Source organism: Coenobita brevimanus, chromosome 94 (assembly GCF_032717465.1).
Source record: "Coenobita brevimanus isolate Jiangsu-jjx chromosome 94, ASM3271746v2, whole genome shotgun sequence".
NCBI lineage: Eukaryota > Metazoa > Arthropoda > Malacostraca > Decapoda > Coenobitidae > Coenobita > Coenobita brevimanus.
Window position 1 is genome coordinate 11,079,085 of NC_137047.1, and position 25,207 is coordinate 11,104,291.

At 40.7% G+C, this 25,207-nt stretch overlaps 1 protein-coding gene across 1 annotated transcript in view; it reads right to left on the reverse strand.

Annotated features, from left to right (window-relative positions):
• Window positions 1-25,207, reverse strand: part of IP3K2 (Inositol 1,4,5-triphosphate kinase 2) — a 285,538-nt gene that overhangs the window by 19,446 nt on the left and 240,885 nt on the right. The window contains exon 2 of the mRNA XM_080282821.1: window positions 1,623-1,725. Coding sequence (XP_080138947.1) covers window positions 1,623-1,725 — 103 coding nt within the window. The remainder of the gene's footprint in view (window positions 1-1,622; window positions 1,726-25,207) is intronic.

Below are 25,207 nucleotides of genomic sequence, written 5' to 3' on the forward strand. Positions count from 1 at the left end.
GTAGTAGAAGTAGCAGTAGTAGTCTACCTATTGCCAGACGCCTTAATCCCGTATAAGGGGTGGCCACTTACAAATCGCCTCCATGTCACCCTGTCACCCACCATTTCACTCCCCTGCTCCCAGCTCACATCCCCCTCTCTCATATACCTCTCCACTCCACCCCTCCATCTCATCCTTGGCCTCCCCCTCCCTCTCCTCCCCTCCCCCTCACTCGCATACACTCTCCTCGTCAGTCTCTCGCTCTCCATCCTCTCCACATGGCCAAACCACCTCAATGTGTTTCTCCTAACGCTTTCTATCGCATCCACATCCACACCACAATCCTCTTTCATCTACTCATTTGTCAGTCTGTCTCTCCACGTAACTCCACAAGCTCCTCTCAAATAACCCATTTCCACTGCTCTCACTCTTGACTTGTGTTCTTCCAACAAGATCCGAGCCTCACTTCCATACGTTAGGGTTGGTATCACAATACTGTCATGCAGTGACTTTTTTACTTCCATGCTCACTTCCCTGTTCCATATCACTGCTTTCAAAGAACCAGCAACCTTTCTTCCCCGTTGTACCCATTCAAGCACTTCACCCTTTAAACTTCCATCCTTACTCATCACACAACCCAAGTACTTAAACACACTCACATATTCCATTTCCTCCTCCTAATAATAATAATAGTAATAATATAATAATAATAATAATCATCATCATCATCATCATCATCACCATCATCATCATAATAATAATACATTAATACTAAGAACAACAATATTACTACTACTACTACCTCTACTACTGTAGTAGTAACAGTAGTAGTAGTAGTAGTAACAGTAGTAGTAGTAGTAGTAGTAGTAGTAGTAGTAGTAGTAGTAGTAGTAGTAGTAATAATAATAATAATAATATAATAATAATAATAATAATAATAATAATAATAATAATAATAATAAAAGACTATTATAGTGTGACCAGTTAACTAAGAGACTAGTGACCCTACTGTTAACCTGTAAATGTCCAGTGGCCCTAAATTGAGCCTGACCTGACATTTATGACCTACAACTATGATTTGTGACCTAAAACCCATGACCTGTGCTAACTTGATGTCCCACATGTTGCACTAGTACAGTACTACTACTACAACCCATGACCTCTGCTGACCTTTTCCTGAAAGCTACACACATAGAGTCTTGTGCTTCCACGACCTGAGATTGCACTATGGCCTGAAACTACCCAAAGACCTACAACCTATGACCTGAAGCAGCCCTACAACACATGATCTACACTGGTCTTTAAGCCCTGTGACCTTCACTCAGGGATACTTATGTCCATGACCCGATACTACCAAGTGAACTGTGAACTAAGATTACACAGACCCTTACAAGCATTATCTATGATCTGATACTCCTTGACCTGTAATATGAACCTGCCCTGTGACCTGTATCCTTCCTATGACTACCCTACAACCAGTGACCCACAATAACTTTGATGTCCTGTGAACTGCACCTGACGATACTTGTACTTCCACGACGTACAATTTCTCCATTTCCTCTGACCTAAAACTGTCCTTAAACAAACCTATGACCTGTGACTTAAAACTGTTCATGACACTCTGACCGGCGACCTGTGCTGACCTTGGTGTCCTGCGAGCTGCACCCAGGGATACTTATGCTTCTTGTAGGTCTGGATGAAGGGGGTCCACTGCACGATGTTCCTCACCTTCCGCCAGTTGGACGGCTGAAATACAAAATATTTTAATTAACACAAGGGACTTATGTATTAGTAAGTTTGTTTTCATTTTAATCTTTATTATTACTGTCGTCATTATAGCCAATGTCATCATCATCGCCATCTACAGACTATGACTTACAGAAACAGTCATTCCAACACTTCAGTGTTCATAAGCATCACACTCCCTACAGCCGCAGAAACAGCCACTCCACCACTTCAAATTTCACAAGCATCACACTCCCTACAGCCACCCTTTTAACATTATCACCATAACAACCTTTCTTCCCATCTCCATCCTAACATCACTTCCCACTGTCATAAATCATAAAATAGGTAGGCAGGGAAACACAAAAGAAAATGAATCATTCTTGTAACCAAATAAATGGGCGGTACGTCCATTCACTCTACACTCTAGCCTTCGATAACAGCCAATCACCGTCTAAAAGTCTGAACTAAGAAAACAAAATTGCATGGTGTATTATGGGTAAATGTGGATCTGGAGAACAAAATATGAAGTAAACATAATCCTGGAGTTTCGCCGTTTGGATAAGTTTATTATTAAGACGGGCCTATGGTAGGATAAATAAAGAGCGCTCCACTCTTTAATGGCAACTATGTGCGAGGCTTCTGTACATAATTATGCCGGACTTTTGTATCATTTTACTTACACATACCAGCAGCCTACTTCCGCGAATTCTCTTTACATTCAGCCAAACTTTTCTTACTCATTACTAAGTAGCTATGTAACTGATAATAAACATTATTTCTGGTAACCAGAACAGTATACATTTGTGATTATTATTATTATTTTTATTTCACTCTCATCTTAAATGTCGGGACCAACTGCTTAGCCCCGGGCTCCTACGCTCCACATGGGGCAATGTAGGATTGGATGATGGATGGATGGATTATTATTATTATTATTATTATTATTATTATTGTCTTCCCATGCAATACTGTTGCGTACGTACTGTACCAGTACAGCATACTGAACGTACCCACGGTACCGTCTTCGGATGTTTTAAAAATTTCCTTAAGTTCTTATAGTGCTTATACTTTGATCTATTCAAATACAAGACTGTACTGTGCGCGGGACAGTTCTGGCAGTACAAGAAATTTCAAATGAAATTGCACAATAGTTCGATTTTAAAATAATCCTGGTTCTGTTTTGATCTTTCATAATGGCAACTTCAATAAAGTGTGGGTCTCGTAAAAGATCAACACACGGATGCTGCAAAATTCAGACACAAATGGCAGAGAGGGACATAGATAAACAAATAGGAACAATGACGTAACGTGTTTGTGCAATCACACCTGGTTAACCTGAGAACGTCATTCATATTTTACACGTGCTTTCTCTAAACAACTTTTTCCTGCATAACAAAGATTTTTTTTTATGTGGAAGGCTTACACAGTGGCCTAAATTAAAGCCTTCTTTACCAGTAAGTTCCTTTACATCACATCTGTTAGAAGTTATGATGAGTCACAGCACACTGTACAATTTTTCCCCCTTTGCAACCTCTGGACAATTATACTCTCACAAAGATCTCTCTTACTGAAGGGGTCATTGAAGGTTATATATCTCTTCCTGTTCGAAAAATCTCTCCTCAGCAAATAAAAACCCGTGAAAATAGCGCGAATAAGAAAAAAAAAAAAAAAAAAAAAAAAGAGGCTATCACAGGGACGAGGCTAATACAGTACAGTATGTTCCTCTAAGCATGCTCTCTTCAACTGTGTTATGTGGTCGGCAACCTCCCTTAGATGAGCAGGACACACACACACACACACACACACACACACACACACACTCTCTCTCTCTCTCTCTCAGGACAAAACAAAAGCCAAGGACAAAAGGGATATTGTGGTGTGTGTGTGTGTGTGTGTGTGTGTGTGTGTGTGTGTGTGTGTGTGTGTAATTCACCCGGTCGGTCAGGATCACTTGATGGTCGTGACAGTCAGCTTTTACCCACCCGGAAGGGAGCTGAGAGCTCATATGGTCCGACCTAAGGGCAAGGCTGTGACCTTCACACACGCACACACCCGTCCCCTTGCTCAAGGGGGAGAGTAACCACCCACTTCGTCAGTGACACTTTCCGCAACCCGAGCGAGGCGCGAACTCCCGTCTACCAGATGGCAAGCAAGAACGTTACCACTGTGTGTGTGTGTGTGTGTGTGTGTGTGTGTGTGTGTGTGTGTGTGTGTGTGTGTGTGTGACGTGCCAGATTCGGAAATAAACTGACAATGAAAAAGGGACAATAAGAAGCCTTCCATGACCACAAAAATACACCAATCGACTTTCCTAGCAAAGTTTTAAACAGTTTTGGCTATTTTCTCGAACATTACGTAACTGGCATGATTTTTCTAAGCAGGCAGATGTGTAACCTAAGCACTGTTCGACAAGGTATATATATATCACTGTTTAAAAGTGAGAAAACACTTAAGTAGGTCTATCAATACGCTTAGCCTACCTACGGTACGCTCAAAAATAGTTGGAGATTACAGGGCATATCTACTAGCCTACCACGGCAAGATTCACTATGGTGTTTACATTCTGACCTGATCAAGATCTCTAATCCCTTTCAGCCCAGCTGATGGCCAAGTGTAGTCAGACTGGAGGCCGGATTTGACTAATAATCGAAGAGGCTCATTCCTGCCTCACAACTATGACATCGAATTTCATGCATCTACGACACAGCATGCAAGTTGTGTGACAAGCCACTTCCGTCAAGTGAAAAAAAAAAAGAAAGAAAAAAAAAAAAGACAGCACAGTTATAGTTCTTTTATCTTAAACTGACCCAGATTTTCGTCCTTTGGCAGTCCATTTCCCGTAGCTCAGTGGCAAAAAAATACAGTGGTGTGGTGCGGATCTACACTCTTTCCATTGGACTTCATGACCGGCATCGTGATCTAGCATTCATCTCTTGTTACAACTCAGCACTCAGGACGGAAAGACGGTAATTTTGGGCTAAGTTAAAGTGAATAGGTGATTGTAAGCATTTTAATTCCTTCACTACGATGCCGTGTTTTAAATTTCATCGTTGTCATTTCCACACAATCTTGACTTAGCAGAGACTATTCGACCTGGGAGAGTTAGATACGGCCTTCATTAACCCTTCACTGTTGCTCTCCTAAGCTGAAAAAAATTATGGAGAGAGAGAGAGAGAGAGAGAGAGAGAGAGAGAGAGAGAGAGAGAAATAGACATCCTCGGACGGAAGGGGTAAAAATGACGAATGACTCTCTCTCTCTCTCTCTCTCACACACACACACACACACACACACACACACACACACACACAAAGTACGATACCGTTACGAATTTAGAATGTCATTACATAACACGCTATTGTTTTTCATCAAGGGTACTCTGTACGTACATGCCGGAAGTGACGTCACGCAGCACCACTGGTACTAAAAATAACACAGGATGCTGCTAGGGGACAAGGGTACACACACACACACACACACACACACACACACACACACACACACACACACACACACACACAGATTATGGTCATTTACACTCCAGTACCAATGTTATTTTCATTTCTGATATCAATATTCGTGCAACAGCAATTCACACAACGCACAAACTCTCATTCGCCACAGTTCAAATCAGCCAGCAGTTTGTTTACATCTGGTTATTAAGGAACAATTTTTGTTCTGAATGTCATTTTTCACGCAGAATTATTTAACTGTTGCTTTTGTCTTAATACACCACCAGTCAGACGATGGTTAAGTACTCATCGTTGCTAGAGATTAATATTGACAATTAGTAGTTCTTTCACCTTAACTTGGACCAAACTTTCTACTTTTTGCAGCTTCTTTCACGCGGCTCAGTTGCAGATAAAGGCAATGCTGCGGCTCTACATCCTTTCGAAAGCACTTCTCTTTGACTATCATCATATTCTGGTGTTGATCTGTTGTTACATCTTAGCATTCAAGATGGAAAGATGGCAGTTTTAGTCCAAGTTAGAGTAAATAAGGAATAGTACATGCATTATACAGGACAGGCCAAAAGTCATGATCGGATCTACTTTAAAGGATCTACTTATGTAAATGTTGTAAAAAGTGGAAATGTATCAAATTATCTAATGAACATAAAAATTACATGTGATGAAATGACCAAGACAATAATTATCTAAAATTCTCACAGCAGTGTTGCAATCATAGGTCTAACTCTTCCGTGTGTTTGCCATCATTTTACTTGCACAGTGCATCTGCTGGCCTGCTTGAGCACCTGCGGCGTGATTGTGGTGAAGACACGACGAATCTCTGCTTTTAACTGTTCAACCGAGGTAATTCGCAAACACTGAAGGGTTTTCCTACATGTGCATGTATGAGAGAACTATCCGATCGTGACTTTCGGCCCATCCTGTATAATGCTAAGTACTCAATAAAGATGAACGGTGCTCTGCCAGGGTGAGATCGTTTAAATATCCGTGAATTACAACATATTCGGCATATCACAAGTGATGAAGATGGTCAAGCAGAATAAAATCGTCTTAAGAAAGCGAGAGAAATATATAAGATGTCCCCAGGGCGAACGGCTAGAACTGGCGATGGGGAAGGGGGGGTTGGAGATGTGGTGACAGACAAGCTTGGAGGCGTTTTTTGTTCTGATTACCCTGAAAGAACTCTGGGATTAGCCTCTGCCCCATAAATAAAAAAAAAGTCCTCCTCCTTCAGACCTTTTCCCACCCAAGGATGGTGTAGTAGAGTTATAAGGAAAAAAAAAAAGCCGAAGGGAGAACGAGCTAATCAACAGCATCCCTAGTAAAATGGGCCACATTCTCAATCAAATACCTTTCAATATACTCTGTTGGCATGTGCTGAATACAGTATAGAAGAATTTATTAATGCCGTTTAAACTCCACAGTGAGGTGATGTCCTATTTCTGCTATATCCAGACGATTTTACTCAACTTAGAAAGATCTCTGGTGCTGGAAAGATCCATGCAGGCTATATCTTACATCTGAAGAGACAATTTTAAGCTGAATAAACAGTATGGTCATGCAAGAATGAAGTTGAATTCTAATGAACAGGCACAAACTCATGCAGTAATTAACATTTTGAACAGCTAGAGAAGCCAGTTTCAACAAAGTTCAGATGCACCGTGACTGTCACTGCAAGAATTCCCCAAGACAAGCTGTTAAATATCTCTTGGCAATATAGTAAAAGTCTGAGTAAATGAATATCTGTTAATTTCTTCATTACAAGAGGTTTTTCTCCCTCTCCCACTCATCCAAACCAGCATCCTTCGTGTACTTTTCTACTCAATACATCCTGCCAACGCAGGTCTCTTACACAACCCTGAGCCCTTCACAACCAGGACATTGTTTATGTATTTCTAGCACTGAAAGGGTTAATGGCGACTGCATCTAACACCTCCATTAAGAAAATCCATTCCTAATCTACGCATGCCTGGTGACATAAAAAAAAAAAAAAAAAAAAAAGACGTCACCGTACCAAAGGGGCCATATTTCGCAACTAGGGCAAGAAACATCGTAAAATTCGTCCCTCTCAGGATGTGACGCAATTCGCACTGAGAATTAACGAAGCGAGGGGTACGAGGCTAATTGTTTATTTTTTTTCCTCGTGCACTATAAATAAGAAAAATTTCACGCTCTGAATAACAGGTGTAAATTAATAAATACTAAATAACAACTGAATGCAAATGAAAATAAAGTTAGGTACTCTTAGTCTGGATGTGGGTAATCGATTTTCTACGTCTGAATCACTGATAAACATAAAAACAAAGACAAAAAAGGCAACGAAAAATGCTACAAGTAACCGAAATTAAATGAATAAACCGATAGTACGATCAGACTATGAAAGCAACTACCAAAGATATATAAAAATGAAAGTAAGGACCATAAATTATACATACATATACACATACATACTGTACATACATATATATATATATATATATATATATATATATATATATATATATATATATATATATATATATATATATATATATATATATATATATATATCCATCATCCAATCCTACATTGCCCCATGAGGAGCGTAGGAGCCCGAGGCTAGGCAGTTGGTCCCGACATTTAAGATGAGAGTAATATATATATATATATATATATATATATATATATATAGTACCATTCTTCCACTTGATTCGCTGGCAGTCAACACGAACTATTGACTAGGGATGATGTTCTGAATTGCAAAACCAGAACTAGGAATCATATTTACAGACTTTATTATCAAGTTGGATATACGATTTCTTCTTAGTATTTTATCTTTGCTTAAACTGCTATCGAACATTTGATAAATAATGCGGAGTGAATATTACAGAGAATCACGCCGAAACTAAATTTAAAATAGCAGCAGTAGTGGTAGTAGTAGCGATAATAATAACATAATAATAATAATAATAATAATAATAATAATAATAATAATAAATTATAATAATTAATAATAATGATAATTACAACAATAACCGAACTGGCTTTTGATAATAAAATCAATAATATTTCTGTTAATACAAATTACCTTTTTGCAGATGCCCACACTGGCTAAGATGCTTTATGTAAACATTTCACCAGGATGCTTGAGACTGGGGCGCCTGTGCTGCAATACTTCTAACAGCATTTATTATTTGCTGCTGTTAAATTATTTTACAGCTATATACGCTATTGCTGTATGTATTTTTTCCTCTCTTGCTGCTGTTACATACATTGGCACCATACTCGTTAGTTACAATATTTACTACACGCTGTTGCTACATTATTCACTCTAAGCAACGTACTACATTATTTACCACTGCAACATCAATGTATATCTTTTCTGTGGAGGAATGGGACAGCAAAACAGCGGGTAATGAAAAGCAGAGACAGACCATGACAGCAAACTGTATCATAGGAATAATGAGTTGTAACAAAGCTGAGAAAGCGAAATGTACCAGGACCAATGAAGAACAAAGAATTCATAACATTACAAAGCAGTGAAGGGGCTATGTAACAAGGAAGAGTGAATGTGTAATATAATAGTGACAAGAGATGTGAACGGCGTAACATAAGCTTTCGTTACCTTGAAATACAGACACAGATGACTTCGTAGTGCAGGAGAGTACCTTCGTGAAGATGAAATATAAGAGTAGTGAGGGCACGATGTAAATGTAACAAAACAATGGTGAAGGAGAAAGGCAACAGAAAAGCGAATTTTTAATGCTAGAGAATAGTACTCGTATAAATGTAATGTAACAAAGCAGTGATTTAATTTAGTACCATGACACCGAAGACGTCAAGTAACAGAGGATACAACACGATATGTACAAGAAAATTGATAGAAAATTCGCAACGTAAGAGAATCATAACTTCATAATGTAACAATAGTGAAGACGAAACGTAACAAATATTAGTAGTAGTGGTAGTGTAGGGTGTGACACAGCATTCACCACCTTGAGTCTCCTGTAGGTTTATCAGCTGACATCCTTCAAAGTTACCAGAGATATTTAAACATGACTCCTCTTTCACCTTCAAGGAAAATGTTACAGTGACTATCGTGTTGCTGATACTATAACAGCTACTAATAACATCACCACTACTACTGCGTTTACTACTGTTTGAACATTTTTTCCTAACTAACTACTGTTAGTACAGCTACTACAAGTACTGGTACTGTTCTTAAAACGCTACTACTGCTATTACCATTACTGCTATTATTACTACTGCTAACGTACCACCACCACCACAACTGCCACTACCACTGCCAGTAATATCACTATTACAACTACTACTACTACTTCTACTACTACTAGATGTATAATACAGTAAAATGTGAACAACATACAGCACACCGGATACAGACATTAGAATTAAATCTCTCTCTCTCTCTCTCTCTCTCTCTCTCTCTCTCCCAGTTGTCCATATCACAGCACTACTTACACCTTAAAATGTCTACGGCATTTAAGACAATAAGCAAAACCTAAGTTAAAAGAAATCATGTTGAATACCACCGCAACATTTTTAAAAACAAAGTATTAATAAACACCTTCACACAAGAGACAGCAAACAGTCACGTAAAAGCAGGCGAACGGAGATACTACCACACGAAAATTTTATTCCAAACAGTGTAAGCAACAAATGTCACCCTTCTCTTTGGCCAACGATACTTTTTTCACTTTAATTTCGTCCCTTCGTGGATTCTTGAGTGCTGAGCTGCAAAATGAGACTAACCCATGAACATAAAGACAGTCCCGAAAAAATACTACGAAGGGGACGCAGAGTAGTTGTATTCTTCTTCTGCCATCATGCAAGGGAAAAATAAGTTGCAAAAGATCGAAAATCTCCGCCAAGTTAAAGTGAAAGAGCTACAGATTACAGGCGACGAATGGCCAGGCTCTATCTCCGGCTGTCGCAGAGGTGGGTTGTAGCCGTGCTTGTTTAAGCCGTGTTTGTTTAAGCTACACTTTTCGTTTGTCACTGTGGATGTTCCTCTTATATATATATGAATGCCTAATGTTAATTCTGTGCTATTTAAAATTTTTCCACTACGGCACCAAGTTACTCCAAGATTTTTCATAACAATCACAAAAGCCTTCTTCAACTAAATTATTAAAAACTTCTCAATTTACACGAAAATCCAAGCATACTTCACAAAATAAAATCGGTACATATCCACACCTGCTTATCTGCATAAGAACAAACAAGACATTAAGTTCCCTGGCGTGAAAGAGCGGCATAAATAACATCAACCAGTCTGGCACACTGATGTTTCTTGTGGCCGATGAGCTGATAACACCCGAGTCTCCCTTCACACTTTCACCGCCATTGCCCCAGTATTTATTCTCTCCTTTAGATAATATGCCCCTTCTCTCCCCCTCAATCTACCTCTCCAGTCATTCCCAGCACGACTTTCTCTCACGTCTAATCCAGTATGATTAGTTTTATCTTATTCTCTGTACAACCAGGAAACCTTTGGACGGAGCCTGCTCTTGTCCAACTTAGAATTGAAGTTGGGACCTGGATTTATAAACTGTCAATTGCTTGTCGTTGTCTGTGGTGAATCTCTCTCTCTCTCTCTCTCTCTCTCTCTCTCTCTCTCTCTCTCTCTCTCAAGTAAGAACCAGATGATTCTGTTCAGCGTTGGAGGTGGCCGAAACTGTGATACGGTAAGTATTTATTCCTTATCTCTGTTATGGCCAGACGCCTTAAGGAAGTGGAAGGCGTTGGACATTGCTTTCATTAACCCCTTCATTTCAAGACGTCCCATTTACCGTACTTGAATAAACCTGTCTAATGGAAACAAGAACAGTACAAAAAAATACGTTCCCGGAGTAAATGGTTCAACGGTGTATATCTTAATGACGCTGTATATTTGTTGAGTAATTGTGGTCTAAATTTAAACTCTCTTCTGAACGCTATAAACTTTGCGTAGTCACATCAATCATTGTGTTTTTTTCAGGTACCGTATAAAAAACAATTGGCTCTTTGACTGCTGACATCGCACTTCTTTTTCTCTCTTCCTCTGTCTTCTCCCACACGATTTTGTCCAGCAGGCATTTTCCTGCGGCCACTGCGTGTAGACTTTATTCTCCTTTTAGACAATCCTAGCAGTGAAAGGATTAAGCTTGCAAAACTCTCATGAAAATTTTAAGACATTAAAACAGAGGTGAAAGTACGGTAATTTAATAGACACACACACACACACACACACACACACACACACACACACACACACACACACACACACACACACACACAGGTACGCACTCAACAAAACATAACACAAACACACCCATAGCGCCATACTTAGCATGTAAGACTAATACAGTACAATAAACGTCAAAGAATTATTCGATGGGTGAAGGCATGTTCCCTTGTTAGTGAAGGTGGTGATCATCTGAGAACCAAGGAGTCGACCACTTCTTGATTACACATTATTGTTCCTTGCACATTCACAAAGCTATTTTCAGATGCACTACTTTCACTTGCATAGAAAGAGGTCGGGGTCTTCAGAAGAAGACAGAAGGGAGAGGAGAGGAGACAAGAAAAAGAAATTGAAACCATATGTGTGTGTGTATATATATGTAGAGAGAGAGAGAGAGAGAGAGAGAGAGAGAGAGAGAGAGAGAGAGAGAGAGAGAGAGAGAGAGAGTGAATATTGGTGGTGGTGGTGGAAAAAAGGAAGAAAAGAGACAGGATGAAATCGGACAGACAAATTAGATTTCCTGAACTGTACGCATTAACCATCATCATCATCATCATACCATCACCCATCATCATCACCGTCATCACTACCACATCATCATCTTAACACATCATCGCCACCACCACCACTACCACATCATCATCATCGTCATCACAACCACAATCAACACTATAATGAACAATCGCCATCAATATCATCATTACACCACCATAACCACAACTATCATCATCAGCATCAAGTATCATCACTAACATCACCACCGAATCTCTATGTTAATGGATTCATACTCAGTTGACATTATCATCCCTCCCATCATCATCATCACTATCATGATCACTGCCAGTTATTTCCGGGTTAAGCAATTTATATTCACTGGTTATCATCAACATCTCTATTCTTCTCAGGGATGGCATCACGTCATTCCCGGTTAGGAGAGAGAGAGAGAGAGAGAGAGAGAGAGAGAGAGAGAGAGAGAGAGAGAGAGAGAGAGAGTAATTTGTGACTGGTAAAAAGGCGACTGATGACTTAAACAGGGAAAGAATTTAATTGCTGAGAGAGAGAGAGAGAGAGAGAGAGAGAGAGAGAGAGAGAGAGAGAGAGAGAGAGAGAGAGAGAGAGAGAGAGAGAGAGAAGTGGGCCAATGAGACTTGCAGAAGTAAGGAAGGAGACAGGGTTGAAAGTGGAGGCAAGGGACGAAGATGAAAGGCTGGAATGAATGAATGAATGAATGAAGGAATTAAGGAAGAAAAGATGGAGGCGTCAGAGATGGAAGAAAGTTGGAATGATGAAGGAATACAAAACGAAGGAGGAATGAGGGGAAACGAAAGAGAGAGGAAGGATTAAGAAATGAGAATGGATGAGGCAAGAGAAAATGATAAACGAGACGCAAGGGAGAGGAATGAAAGAAATGAAGATTAATGAATGAAGGAATGAATGAGACAAGAGAAAAAACAATATAAAGGAGGCAGCAATAAATGAGGAAAGAATGAGAGGGGTAAATGAGATAAACACGAGTCTAAGAACCAGGAGGAATGTGATGAAGAAGGCATGTACGAGAGGAGGGGAAAGTGGCGTGTTCAGTGTTTACTCTCTCTCTCTCTCTCTATCACACACACACACACACACACACACACACACACACACACACACACACACAAGGACTATCTGAATAAATTTGTTTTCATTTTACAGATGATCTTGACTTCTGACATTCGTATTTCCAGTATCAGCCTTAAAAACACATCATAACTCATAAAATCTGCGACTTCGCGACAAAAATTGAATACAGAAACTTTTAAACATGTTTTTCAAGGATGTAAAGTAAATCCTGGGAAACCACTAATGTAAAAAAAAAAAAAAAAAATACTATGGCCCAGCAAGTGTTAGACAAGTAGGCCTTAACAGTAAAAAAAAAAAAAAAAAAAAAAAAACAAGAAACAAGAGACTTAGTAGAGGAATAAAGGAAAGACGAATAAACTGAGAAAAAAGCAAACAAGAGGGTAAGCAGGAACAAACAAGAAAGCAAGACCCCAAGTTAAAGAGCATGCGATATCAAACAATAAAAGAGAGAGAGAGAGAGAGAGAGAGAGAGAGAGAGAGAGAGAGAGAGAGAGAGAGAGAATAAGGTAAGAAAGGATGAATCAAAGCAATCAAGCAAACATGTAAGAAAACGAAGGTAAAAATAAATAACAGAATAAGCAAAAGCAAACAAATGTACGAGAAAGCAAGCAAGAGAGCAAGAGCAAATAGGAGAAAGAAAAAATGGAAGAGAGGAGGAAAGCCAGCCTGCCAGCAAACACGTAAACAAACGGAGGAAAAAGTGTGTGTGTGTGTGTGTGTGTGTGTGTGTGTGTGTGTGTGTGTGTGTGTGTGTGTGTGTGTGTGTGTGTGTGTGTGTGTTTACCCATTATGAGTCAAAATGGGGCGGATGTGAATGGGGTGAGGGGGGGGGAAGGGGAGTGAGTCAGGGGTATGAGGCAGGAGTGAGAGAGAAAGAAACTGTGAAAGAAGAGAGAAAAGAGAAGCAGAAGTACGGAAAATGGCAAAGAAGCAAGAAGGAAGGGAAGGACGACAAACAGACGGTACTGACAGATAGACGGACAGACAGAAAGAAAGAATGATAGAATGAATGAATGAGACGGAAACACAAAAACAGAAAACACAGCTTGCCAAAGAAAAAATGAAAAAAGAAAGACAGAAGGGAAGGAAAGAAGGAGAGGCGAGTGAAGGAAGAAAGTAAAGATGAAAAAAAAAATAGGAAAGAAACATTGACAAGTGAGGACGGATGAAAAAACTAGTGAGGATGAAAGAAGTCAGAAAGGAAGAGCATACAGAAGAATGACGATGTAAATACACAGGAAGGGGCGAGGAAAAATGAAGGAAGGAAACACGTAGGAATTAACAAGGAATGTGAAAAAAAAGGGAAATAAAAAATTGTGTTTGAGACAGGAAGGAAAAGTCGAGCAGGAGAGGAAGGAAATTGTGCACCGAGTTAACAATGTGACGTAAGAGAGCGAGAATGAGATAAGAAGCAGGATAATAACACGCCACCGTTACGTCATTACAACGTCATCAAAACTAGTGACGTAGCTACAGGGGGCCGTGGATGGTGAGGCTGTGTTCTGGGTGGCGTGGAGATGGGTTTGTGGTGTTTGTTTGATTGATTGATTGACTGATTGTGTGTGTGTGTGTGTGTGTGTGTGTGTGTGTGTGTGTGTGTGTGTGTGTGTGTGTGTGTGTGTGTGTGTGTGTGTGTGTGTGTGTGTGTGTGTGTGTGTGGTGTAATGCTAAGAAGTGTAGGTGATGAGGCAGTGTGGTGAGTGGCATGCTAGTGTGTGATGTGAGTGTAATGAATCAGTGTGATAACTAGTGAGGCGGTGAGTGGTGAGACCGTGTGATGAGTAGTGTCTCCTGAATCAAGTTTTTCCACTTCTAATCAATTTCCTTTCTCTGCCGACTCATTATACTAACGAAATTAGATTGACTAACACCTCCTTTTCATTTCCTATTGCACTTGTAACATCAATGAATCGTTCCACGTGACTCATCCGCCTTATCAAACTCAGAATACAATCGCTGGAGTAATTATCTAGATATCTAAGTGTGACTCGTCGAATGTGGGCCAGAGAAAGCCACATCACTAACTCTTTCAGTACAAATGGTGTCTTTTTCTTTCAATTCTTGTTACCGTTCAATTATTTTGATAACTCCTTCACTGCGCGAGGTCACATCAAAGCTGCATAAAATCAGAGAGATCATTGCAAATATAATAATCTTTTCAAGTACACAAGTTGTTCTGTTGATGAATGAAATCATCTTCTGGCAACAAAACTAAAACATGAATGACTTGATTGTTGTCTAGGACCTATGTTTATGATACACTGAATTGAAAGGCTAATTAAAATTATTTCTCACTCCTTCACAAAGGGAAATATATCCAAAGCTAAGTAGAGGACGTGATCGTGGGCGAAAGGATAAAAACCTAGAGCGTAAAGGTGTTGGAAAGCATTCAATTACCACTTACGGCATCCCACCTATGTTAATTAGCATGCAAGTCACGCTGCACGGCGCCGCGCCTTCGCCAACCACGTACACTCACTGAAATAAGTATCTAGGCACCCTACCTTCCACGGAATTGAATCTGAGAGAAGTTTCTCCTTGTGTTTCGGAGTGTCTGGTAATTCTGAGTTACTAGTAATGCAAGGTCTTGTCGAATTACATTAATTTAATAAGTGACAGTAGGATATACGAATAATACACGATTATTCAGAGAGGTCATACACTAAGATGCGGTATTTCAAAATACTCCATCCTGTTCTTCAAACTGTATACAAACGCATGTCTCCATTTTACTGTATATTTATTTATTTATCCTTTTTTAACGTACAATCAGTAACAAAAAATATATCGCCTCTCCTGCTTTTCTCTCCATGGACTTTCAAACTTAGTCTCTTGAATCCAAAACAACCAACACTGATGACACTGATTTGTGGACTAATAAATGCATAACTTTTAGCTACTGTGGGTTCACCTGGATGATTTTGAAAAAGCATGGATGGCGACAGGACAGGACTTTTGATACAAACAGTACACAGGCTTTACGCGTGCTACCCCTGCCATAGGCTTAACCTCTTCAGTTCGATGACTTCGTTTTTGTTTTACTTTTACCATTAGCAGACCATTTTATTTAGCTTAAAAGAAAACTTATTAAATAGAGAGTTTTGGTATCCTGGTAGCTTTTATTAACACGTTCACTATAAGGGGCTGGTCTAGGCTTAACAAAATCGCCTGGAGGTGGAAAGAAAAATAGGCGTCATCGTAATGAATGGTTAAGCACTACGGCAACTCTCGTACACTGGGTGCTTGCCTACATCTTCGCGTTCTCCGTATATTGTAATCAAATTAAGTTTAAAACCTTCGTAACACATCTTTCAGAGTGATTTATTCTGTACATTATCCGTTAATAACCCCCGAGCTGAGGATGCAATTATGTCGATATTGAAGCGAAACAAAAACAACATATGGTTAAGGTGTAATGTCCAAAGTAAGTCGCTATGGAAGAACTGAATACGACACAACCTCTTCAGTAAGATAACTTGTATTTTAATCTTACTAACGCCACAAGATTTTGTTGTTTCCTCGTGGTCTCTAGGGATAGAAACAAGCCACATTGATCCCTTCAGTACTAGGACGCTTGATGTATATTTCAGAGAGAGAGAGAGAGAGAGTACTGTATCGTATGAGGGGATGGTGAGATGAGGTGAGGTGAGGTGCGGTCAGGCCTGGCATCACATGTCAACACAACCTGTTTTATGACGCACAGCCTAGCCTAAACCAGCCTAGCTTAGCCTAGACAACCCTACCTTACCTTACACCGCCACAGCCTTTGCCTACACTAATCCAGCTACCCTACACCAGCCCAACCCATACTCCTTGCTTACCCTAATCCAATTTGTTCTAGCATAAACCTCCAACCTTAGTTTATATTACCCCAGTCTACACCAGCGAAGATTATGTCAGCCTGGCCAATACCAGCAAAGACTACAACACTGTAAATTACACCACACCTTAGCCTAAAAGAGCAATACCTACGAAATCCCGATGTACACCACCATACCCTACACTACACCATCTTAGATATGCCTCCCCCCCCCAAAAAAAAAAAACAAAAAAAAAAAACACTTCTTTCTGATCCTATTCTGCAAAATCAGCAACACCACATTACTTCGCACATAAAACCACCTAATTCTTGGGTCATCAAAATAATACCACCAACACCTACACCATCTCAGAGAACACCCCCAAATTATTCTCCTTTCCTATGCTTAAAGAAAACCAGTCAGACTACATCACTTCGCCCATAAACCCACATCATATTCGAGTCATCACACAACACGAACACCTAAATCACACTCCAGTCAGCACAACACAAGACACAGCACGACAGACATAATGCATCAGGCACACAAAGCCATCTTCCTTGTGATAAATGGGCCAGTATATCATGTCCGTCAGCACAGCATTAAGCTCACACACTCCTTAGCTGCACACTTTTGGCATCATGTGACTAAACGCGAGTATGTTTTTATTTTAGTTTTTGGACTCCCCACGACATCCCTGCTCCTCCTGGCACACCCCTTCCCCAACCATCACATCATCACATCTCTCCTACCACGAACACCGCTACCATCATCAATAAATAACATACGTTGCCCCTGTCATCATCACATCCCTGTCACCAACATAGCCCTACCTTCTACACCATCCCTGACACAATTACCAAACTTCTAACCTCACCACCATAACCCCGCAATCATCACATCCATCTCTCCGTCATACCCCTGCCCACATCACCACTCTCTTGCTCTCACCTCGACATCCCTTCCCTCAAACTACCCTTGGTCTTACCACTACATTCCCTGTCCTCTACAATTCCTCTGACCTCACTACATCCCTGTAAACACCATATTCCTGATTTCACCATCAGCCGTCACCACACTTACTCTAATGCCACGGCCCTGCCACCACCACACCACTTCCTTAATTATCCAATCAGCTTCCTACATCACTCAGCACATTATAACACCCCTGCTTTCACATACCTACCATTAACACATTCCCTGCCACCACAGCCACACCCCTATCCTCACAACTCTTTGTAATGCCACTCCAAAGAGATTTCTATAACACAATGCATTTCATCTCACCTTAACTATCACCATCACACCCCTCTGCACTCAAACCTCATCCTTCTACCATGTCACACAATTTCCTGCATCACACAGCACATCACCACATACCCACTACCACTCTCACATCCCTGCCACCACCACTACACCCGACCTCACACCTCAGTCTCACATAAACGCAAACACCTTCCTAAATCACACAGCAGTCCACGTGTAACAAAGCTCATGTACAAACACCTGTCCACCTCCCACCAAACCACTGCGTAAATCACTTCAAAATCTCCCACAGGCTACACCATCCCATCAACTGATAAAAGGAAGAAACTCCCTCAGATCTACTACACCATCATTATCTCTTTTATTCGTTATACCGTAACACGAAACTTTATATAAATCACTCAACAATTCTCCAAGGGCCCACTACTTGGTATAAACCTTGCCTACACCACAGCAGAGACCTAACACATCGTCATTATATAACTCTTTTATTCTCTATACCACGGGACATAGCCTTTACATAAATCACTCCACAATTCCCTACTGGTTATACCACCCGACTAACTGGTATAACATACACCATAGAGCTACCACATTCTCTCTCTCTCTCTCTCTCTCTCTCTCTCTCTCTCTCTCTCTCTCACACACACACACACACACACACACACACACACACACACACACACACACACTTTACAACCTGAAGTGCGTTGTTACAAAACACATCCTCCTTTGGATACAGGGCACTACAATATTGTACCGTTAAAGCTGTCGGCTACAGCTTTATATATGTATCCTTTTTAAATTGCTATTGTTTTTAACAGAAGAGAAGTTTCGAGCTCGGGAGGGTAAAATAATATACTTTTTACTAAACCCATCACAAATGCAGGTAGATTGAAAAAAAATCGTAGTGAAAGGGTTAATGGAGTGTTTCTAATCCCTTCATAATCTAAATACTGTACTGTTAAAAAAAAAAAAAATGGTGATAGTGGGAATACAACAAAACACAGCAGACCTAGTCCTTGGTATCAGATACTACAACAGTATCGTGTTTCAGCACGTGGCTACAGCCTAATGGATATTTTCCAACCCTCTCATGTAGAGGTGTATGGTATGTAGGAGGACTACTGGGCCTTGATAGCAGGCTGTGAAGCCTATGCCCAGAGTCGGACACACACACACACACACACACACACACACACACACACACACACACACACACACACAAAAACGTCTCCCCAAGGAAAAATATATCTGAACGCACCAAGACCATAGTATAAAAGACATAGTGGCACTGAAGGGGTTAACCGAGCTCTTCCATTTTTTTTTTCTTACCACAGATCTCTCAAACTGAAAAAAAAAAAAATGTTGGGAGCAAAAATAAAACAACAGACGTCTAGTACAGATACTGAATAAAACAGTGGTAGCAGCAGGAATGAAGTACATCTTTGTGCAGATGGGTGTAAACAGAGGGTGAGGTGTTGGGCCTGGGGCAACCATTAGCACACAGGCAGGCCCGGTGTGTGCTTGGGCTACAGCAGGAATAACAATAAGCAGGGGGAGCAGTGGCCTCAAACAGGTGTGAAGAAGGGATGGTTTAATGGCACGTACTCAAGCGAGCATCATTAAGTTAATTACATACATTGAAGAGGAGATACCTTTCCTAACTTCGAGGTAGTAAGAATTATATATTCTCCTATTCAATGTATAGGCTATAAAAGATTATACAGAGCTATCACAATGGACACTATCAACTACTCGATTACGAGACGTCGCCCATGCCAAATTAGTCTTCTGGATATATATATATATATATATATATATATATATATATATATATATATATATATATATATATATATATATATCAAATTAGTCTTCTGGATATATATATATATATATATATATATATATATATATATATCAAATTAGTCTTCTGGATATATATATATATATATATATCAAATTAGTCTTCTGGATATATATATACCGTATATATATATAAGCCATCATACTAAAAAGGGTTTAGGGATGCGTACGCCTATTCGGCGTGCAATTCTGGCAACTAGATAGACGGTATGGAGAAGTATATGACACACAGAATGGTGGTATGGGAAACTGCAATAAGAACAGGAAGAAATGATGCGCATGAGGAAGAAATGAAGCACAAAAGGGAAGAATGAAGCACGACAGGGAGTAAAGAAACACAACTAACCACAAAAACAATCAGTGGGAGGGGGGGGGGGAAGGCAAGTGGACACAACAGACCTTGGTGGACCTGGCGGGGATCTCGTAGGCCTCGTCGGCGGAGAGGTCGTCATGCTGGGCTGTGTCGTACTCGGTGGGGAGGGGCAGGAGGCGCTTGGTGTAGGAGTCGTAGCCGGGGGACAGGTTGATGGTGCTGGTGACGAGGCCCCTGATGCTGACCAGCGCCTCCTGAAGGGGACTCGTGGTGGTGCCTCCTACGCTGCTGACGCGGATGGCCAGGGGTTTGGGGCGTGGCGCTTTGGGTTTTGATGGCGTCCCCTGCATATTGGTGGTCATGGGTTGTGGCTTAGGGGATGGAGTGTCTACCGGTAATTTTTCAGGCTTTACAGGGGCTAGGAGACTCAGGCACCACCGATACTGTCAGGGGCTACCGGTATTTTCAGGCATTACCAGGACATAAGAGACGTTCAGGCCCTACCGGTATTATCAGACACTACCGGGATATAAGAGACTCACAGCTTAACTGGTACAGAGTGACTGGTGTGCTGAATCAGTGTCCCAGTATCCTCTTAGTCACTGCCGCTATTACCACACACTACTGGTACGTTTTGGCACTTCCGGTACTGGAGCACTACTGGTGATGAATTGTGTAACAGGCAGGGGGACACCAGCCTCTTAGGTAATACCGGTACTGGCTGGTGCGGAGAGGCTGGGATACACCTGCAGACTCTAGGGGGTTACCGGTACTCTTGAAACACTACCGGTAAGTGGCTGATGTGAGGAGATAATGGTTCAGGAGATTCTCAAAATACCGGTACTGACTGGCGTGGGAGATTCCAGGTACTCAACTATTACAAATATATACTAGATATTACCGGTATTCACAGGTATTACCGGTACTAAGACACTACTGATGCTGACATGTGAAAGAGGTTGAGGTAAAGGAGATTCTCAGATATTACCAGTATTCCCAGGCGCTACCGGTACTTTCATGCATTACCGGGACTGTGTGGTGTAAGAGACATGGCCGCATAAGTGTCTCAGGCATCACCAGTACTCTTGATGCTACTGGTACTGACTGGTATGACGAGGTATGGGCACAGAAGATTCTCAGTTACTACCGGTACTATCAGGCACTATCGGTACTCCCGAACACTGCTGGTATTCTCAAACATAACCGGTACTTTCAACATCCACCCGTACTTTAACACACTACCGGAGCTGACTGGTATGAGGGACAGGCGTACAAGAGCGCTACTGGGACCAAGGTGACTCTCAAGAACTACCAGTACTTTCAACCTTTACCGGTACTTTAACACACTACCGGTAAAGACTGGAGAGGTGTTTGGTGTGGAGGCTGCGGACGTAATAGAGCAGCGTCACTCCATAAGGCGGGGCACACAAACACACATTTCTTATCGACAGGCGCGTTATCTTATCATGGTGTAAGCCTTCTTAAAGTCACAATGGGGGATTAAAACACAGTCATCATCATCATCATAATCATCATCATCATCACTTCACATCATTTCATTTTTCGTTCTATAGTGTAAGCCTAACTAGAGTCACTACAGAAACTCTTTGATCGTCTCTTATCATCTGACTCTGCTAGTCACTTCACATCCTCTGACTCTCTGCTCGTCACTTCACATCAACTGACTCTCTGCTCGTCACTTCACATCAACTGACTCTCTGCTCGTCACTTCACATCATTTGAATCTCTGCTCGTCATTCACATCATTTGACTCTCTGCTCGTCATTCACATCATCTGACTCTCTGCTCGTCACTTCACATCATCTGACTCTGCTCGTCACTTCACATCAACGCATTTTCCCTTTACTTCCTTCGTTCATGGTTTCTGTGACAATGTGCTAAAGTTACTTGTATGGGGTAGCAGTAGTAGGAAAGAAATACATTAAGACTTGATCAATTTTTTCCTCTTATTTCTCACTTCTTTTCTCTTATTTTGTTCATAATCACTACGAATGGAACAACCTGAAAAATATATAAACATACAGACATGGCTTCCTCTTCTCTTCTCTTTTGTTTGTAATCACTGAGAATGAGGAGTAATAGCAGAGAGAGAGAGAGAGAGAGAGAGAGAGAGAGAGAGAGAGAGAGAGAAACTCAAGATTTTTTTCTCTTCCCTTTTTCATAATATTTAGCCCATCCATTCAGAAGACGCAATTTCCTCCGTTATTCTTGCGACCACCAGACGATTTTATGCAGCCGAGGAGGGACTCAACTACAGAAAACGCTGACGATGGCCACATCCAAACCCTCCGCTTTGAAAAGTTTATCCCAAGCTGAATAAAATCGTCTGAAGGTAGGAATAATAAACAACGTCATCATGTTGAAGGGGTTACGACCAGAGGAACGTACTAAATACAATAATAAAAAGGGAAATAGTACTTGAGAGAAACTTTAAAAATAACATCAAACAAGAGGATGTCTTATTTCATTCAATTCTTTCCACTTCCAGACGATTTTATGCAACCTAGGAAAGGCCTCTCGAAGTGAAGGGGTTAATGAAGGCTCTGTTTAACTCCTCCAGTTCAGAAGACACATGAGCTGAATAAAAGGCTGTGAAAAGAGTATGGGAAAAATATATATCAACGGCGTCATCGGAGTGAAGTGATTAAGGGACATGATTTCTCTTCAGTGATAGTGGGATACAATAGAGCTATAAATAATGAATAAACAAAGAAATAAATAACTGAATAACATTAGTGAACCGGTTATGGAGTGGTTAAGAGACATGAACTCTCCTCTCTTTCTTTGTTGATACTTTTGCTGAGTGGAAAAAAGGGTGTAAAAGTCAATGATAATAGTAGTAAAGCTATAAATAAATAAGTAAGTTGATGAAGGACGCTAGCAGAACAGGTTATGGACGTATCAGTTATAATAGTGGAGAAAGTAATCATGTATGCAGTCTGGGAGAGATGTAATAGTTAACCCTTTCAGCCCATGGACGACTTAGATTTGGTTCTTGCGATTTCCAAGGTCTGTATTCTCGTCGGGTATGGAGGCTCCCTAACACCACTTCTTTAGCGATTTGTTTATTTATTCATTTTTGGATATGGCTGGTTAATATCCTTTTGTACGATATTTATGCACAGTATGGCGATATTAAAACAATTAATATAACACAGAAGAGGACAAGGTGTCGCAAGTCAAATAAACCGCTTAGGAAGAGATGTTAGGGAGCTTCTTTATCCCACGAGAAAACAGGCCTCGGTTAAATAATATCGTTTGTAAGCAGATAAATATTGAGAAGTAAATAAGACTCACTGTGTTGAAGAGGTTTATCGATTTTATGCAACATCTCATTCTCGCTAAACATATTTCTGGATACAGTTGGAGAGAGAGAGAGAGAGAGAGAGAGAGAGGGGGGGGGTTGCTTCTAAATATACCACCAGTCCAACACAGTTATCAGTGGTGGTGTGAACAATCATGTTTCAGATGCTTGTCAAGCGATAACAGTCACACGGGGCTCCTGCTACCCTCAACACCGTCAATCACATCATCTATTTCATATCACCTTTTTCATATCTCATCTTGGTTACCATCAGACGGTTTTATTCAACGACTGTGTTCAACCCTAGTGGTGAATGAGATGGTTGATGTCCCTAAGAACACTAAAACTGTTTGGTGAGCGATGTTTGCAAGACTGAAACGGAAAATGACTACTGTACGGAAGACCTTTTCTTAACATTATGAATTTTTTTTCTTTTTTTAATGATTGCCGACAACAGACTATCAATTCTACTTCAGAGATTTTTCTGAACTAGAGGGATCCATTCTAAGCTGAAAATATCGCCTAATTGACGAAATATGGTATAAATGAGAGGTGATGCTGGTGGTGGCCTTAACCTTCGCCTGCTCTTGCCTGTGCAGTAAACAGTTTAGGTGTGTAGGTCATTTGATACGGCCAGGAATGTGACCCGCCCGGGCATCACATCATTCCCTATGACACGGAACAACAAGTATTCACAACTAATTACAATCACCTTCTTTTGGCGAGACAGTTTCATATCCTTTGAAGACGAGAGATTTACCAGGACACACATATAATTCCTACATCATCACCATCATCATCATCATCATCAGAGTAATAATAATAAATCTATCAATATTACTACGTTACGGGAAAATGTGGTGCTGAATTATAGGGCCAAAATTCACAGTGACTACCGCAACGAGGAACTGTACGAATATAATGTGCCCAATACAAAAGAATTCCTGGTACGCTCTACACATGCGATACACAATGGGGTCTCCTTATTTACGACCAAAAAAAGAAAAAAAAAAGATGTTTGACGCACGCCGAGGGTTCGCTTCCTTCCCTAAGATAGTGGAGATAAAGCCCCGTATTCTTGTCGGGTAAGGAAGCTCCCTGGCACCTCATTTTTGGCGATGTATTTTTGGATACGGGTCGCTAATATCCCATTGTGCGATATTTCAGCAGAGTATGCTGATGTTGGAAGGATTTATGTGACACAGAATAAGAAGGTATGGTGTAACAGACAAAATAAATCGCTTAGGAACAGGTGTTAGGGAGCTTACTTTTCCGACGAGAATACGGGCCAAAGGATCGACGGGGAGCTTTTGACCACCTGCTACAGTATACACAAAAATCAACCACGACCCTCTACGCTACAGTCCATACAAAAATTATCCACAACCCTCTATGCTACAGTCCATACAAAAATTATCCACAACCCTCTATGTTACAGTCCAAACAAAAATTATCCACGACCCTCTATGCGACAGTCGAAACAAAAATTATCAACGACCCTCGATGCTACAGTCGACACTAAAATTTTCCACACCCCTGCTATGTCTTATATTTTGAAACAAACAACGCTGATTTTTTGCATATCGTACCTGACGTTCTACTTCAGTAAGTGT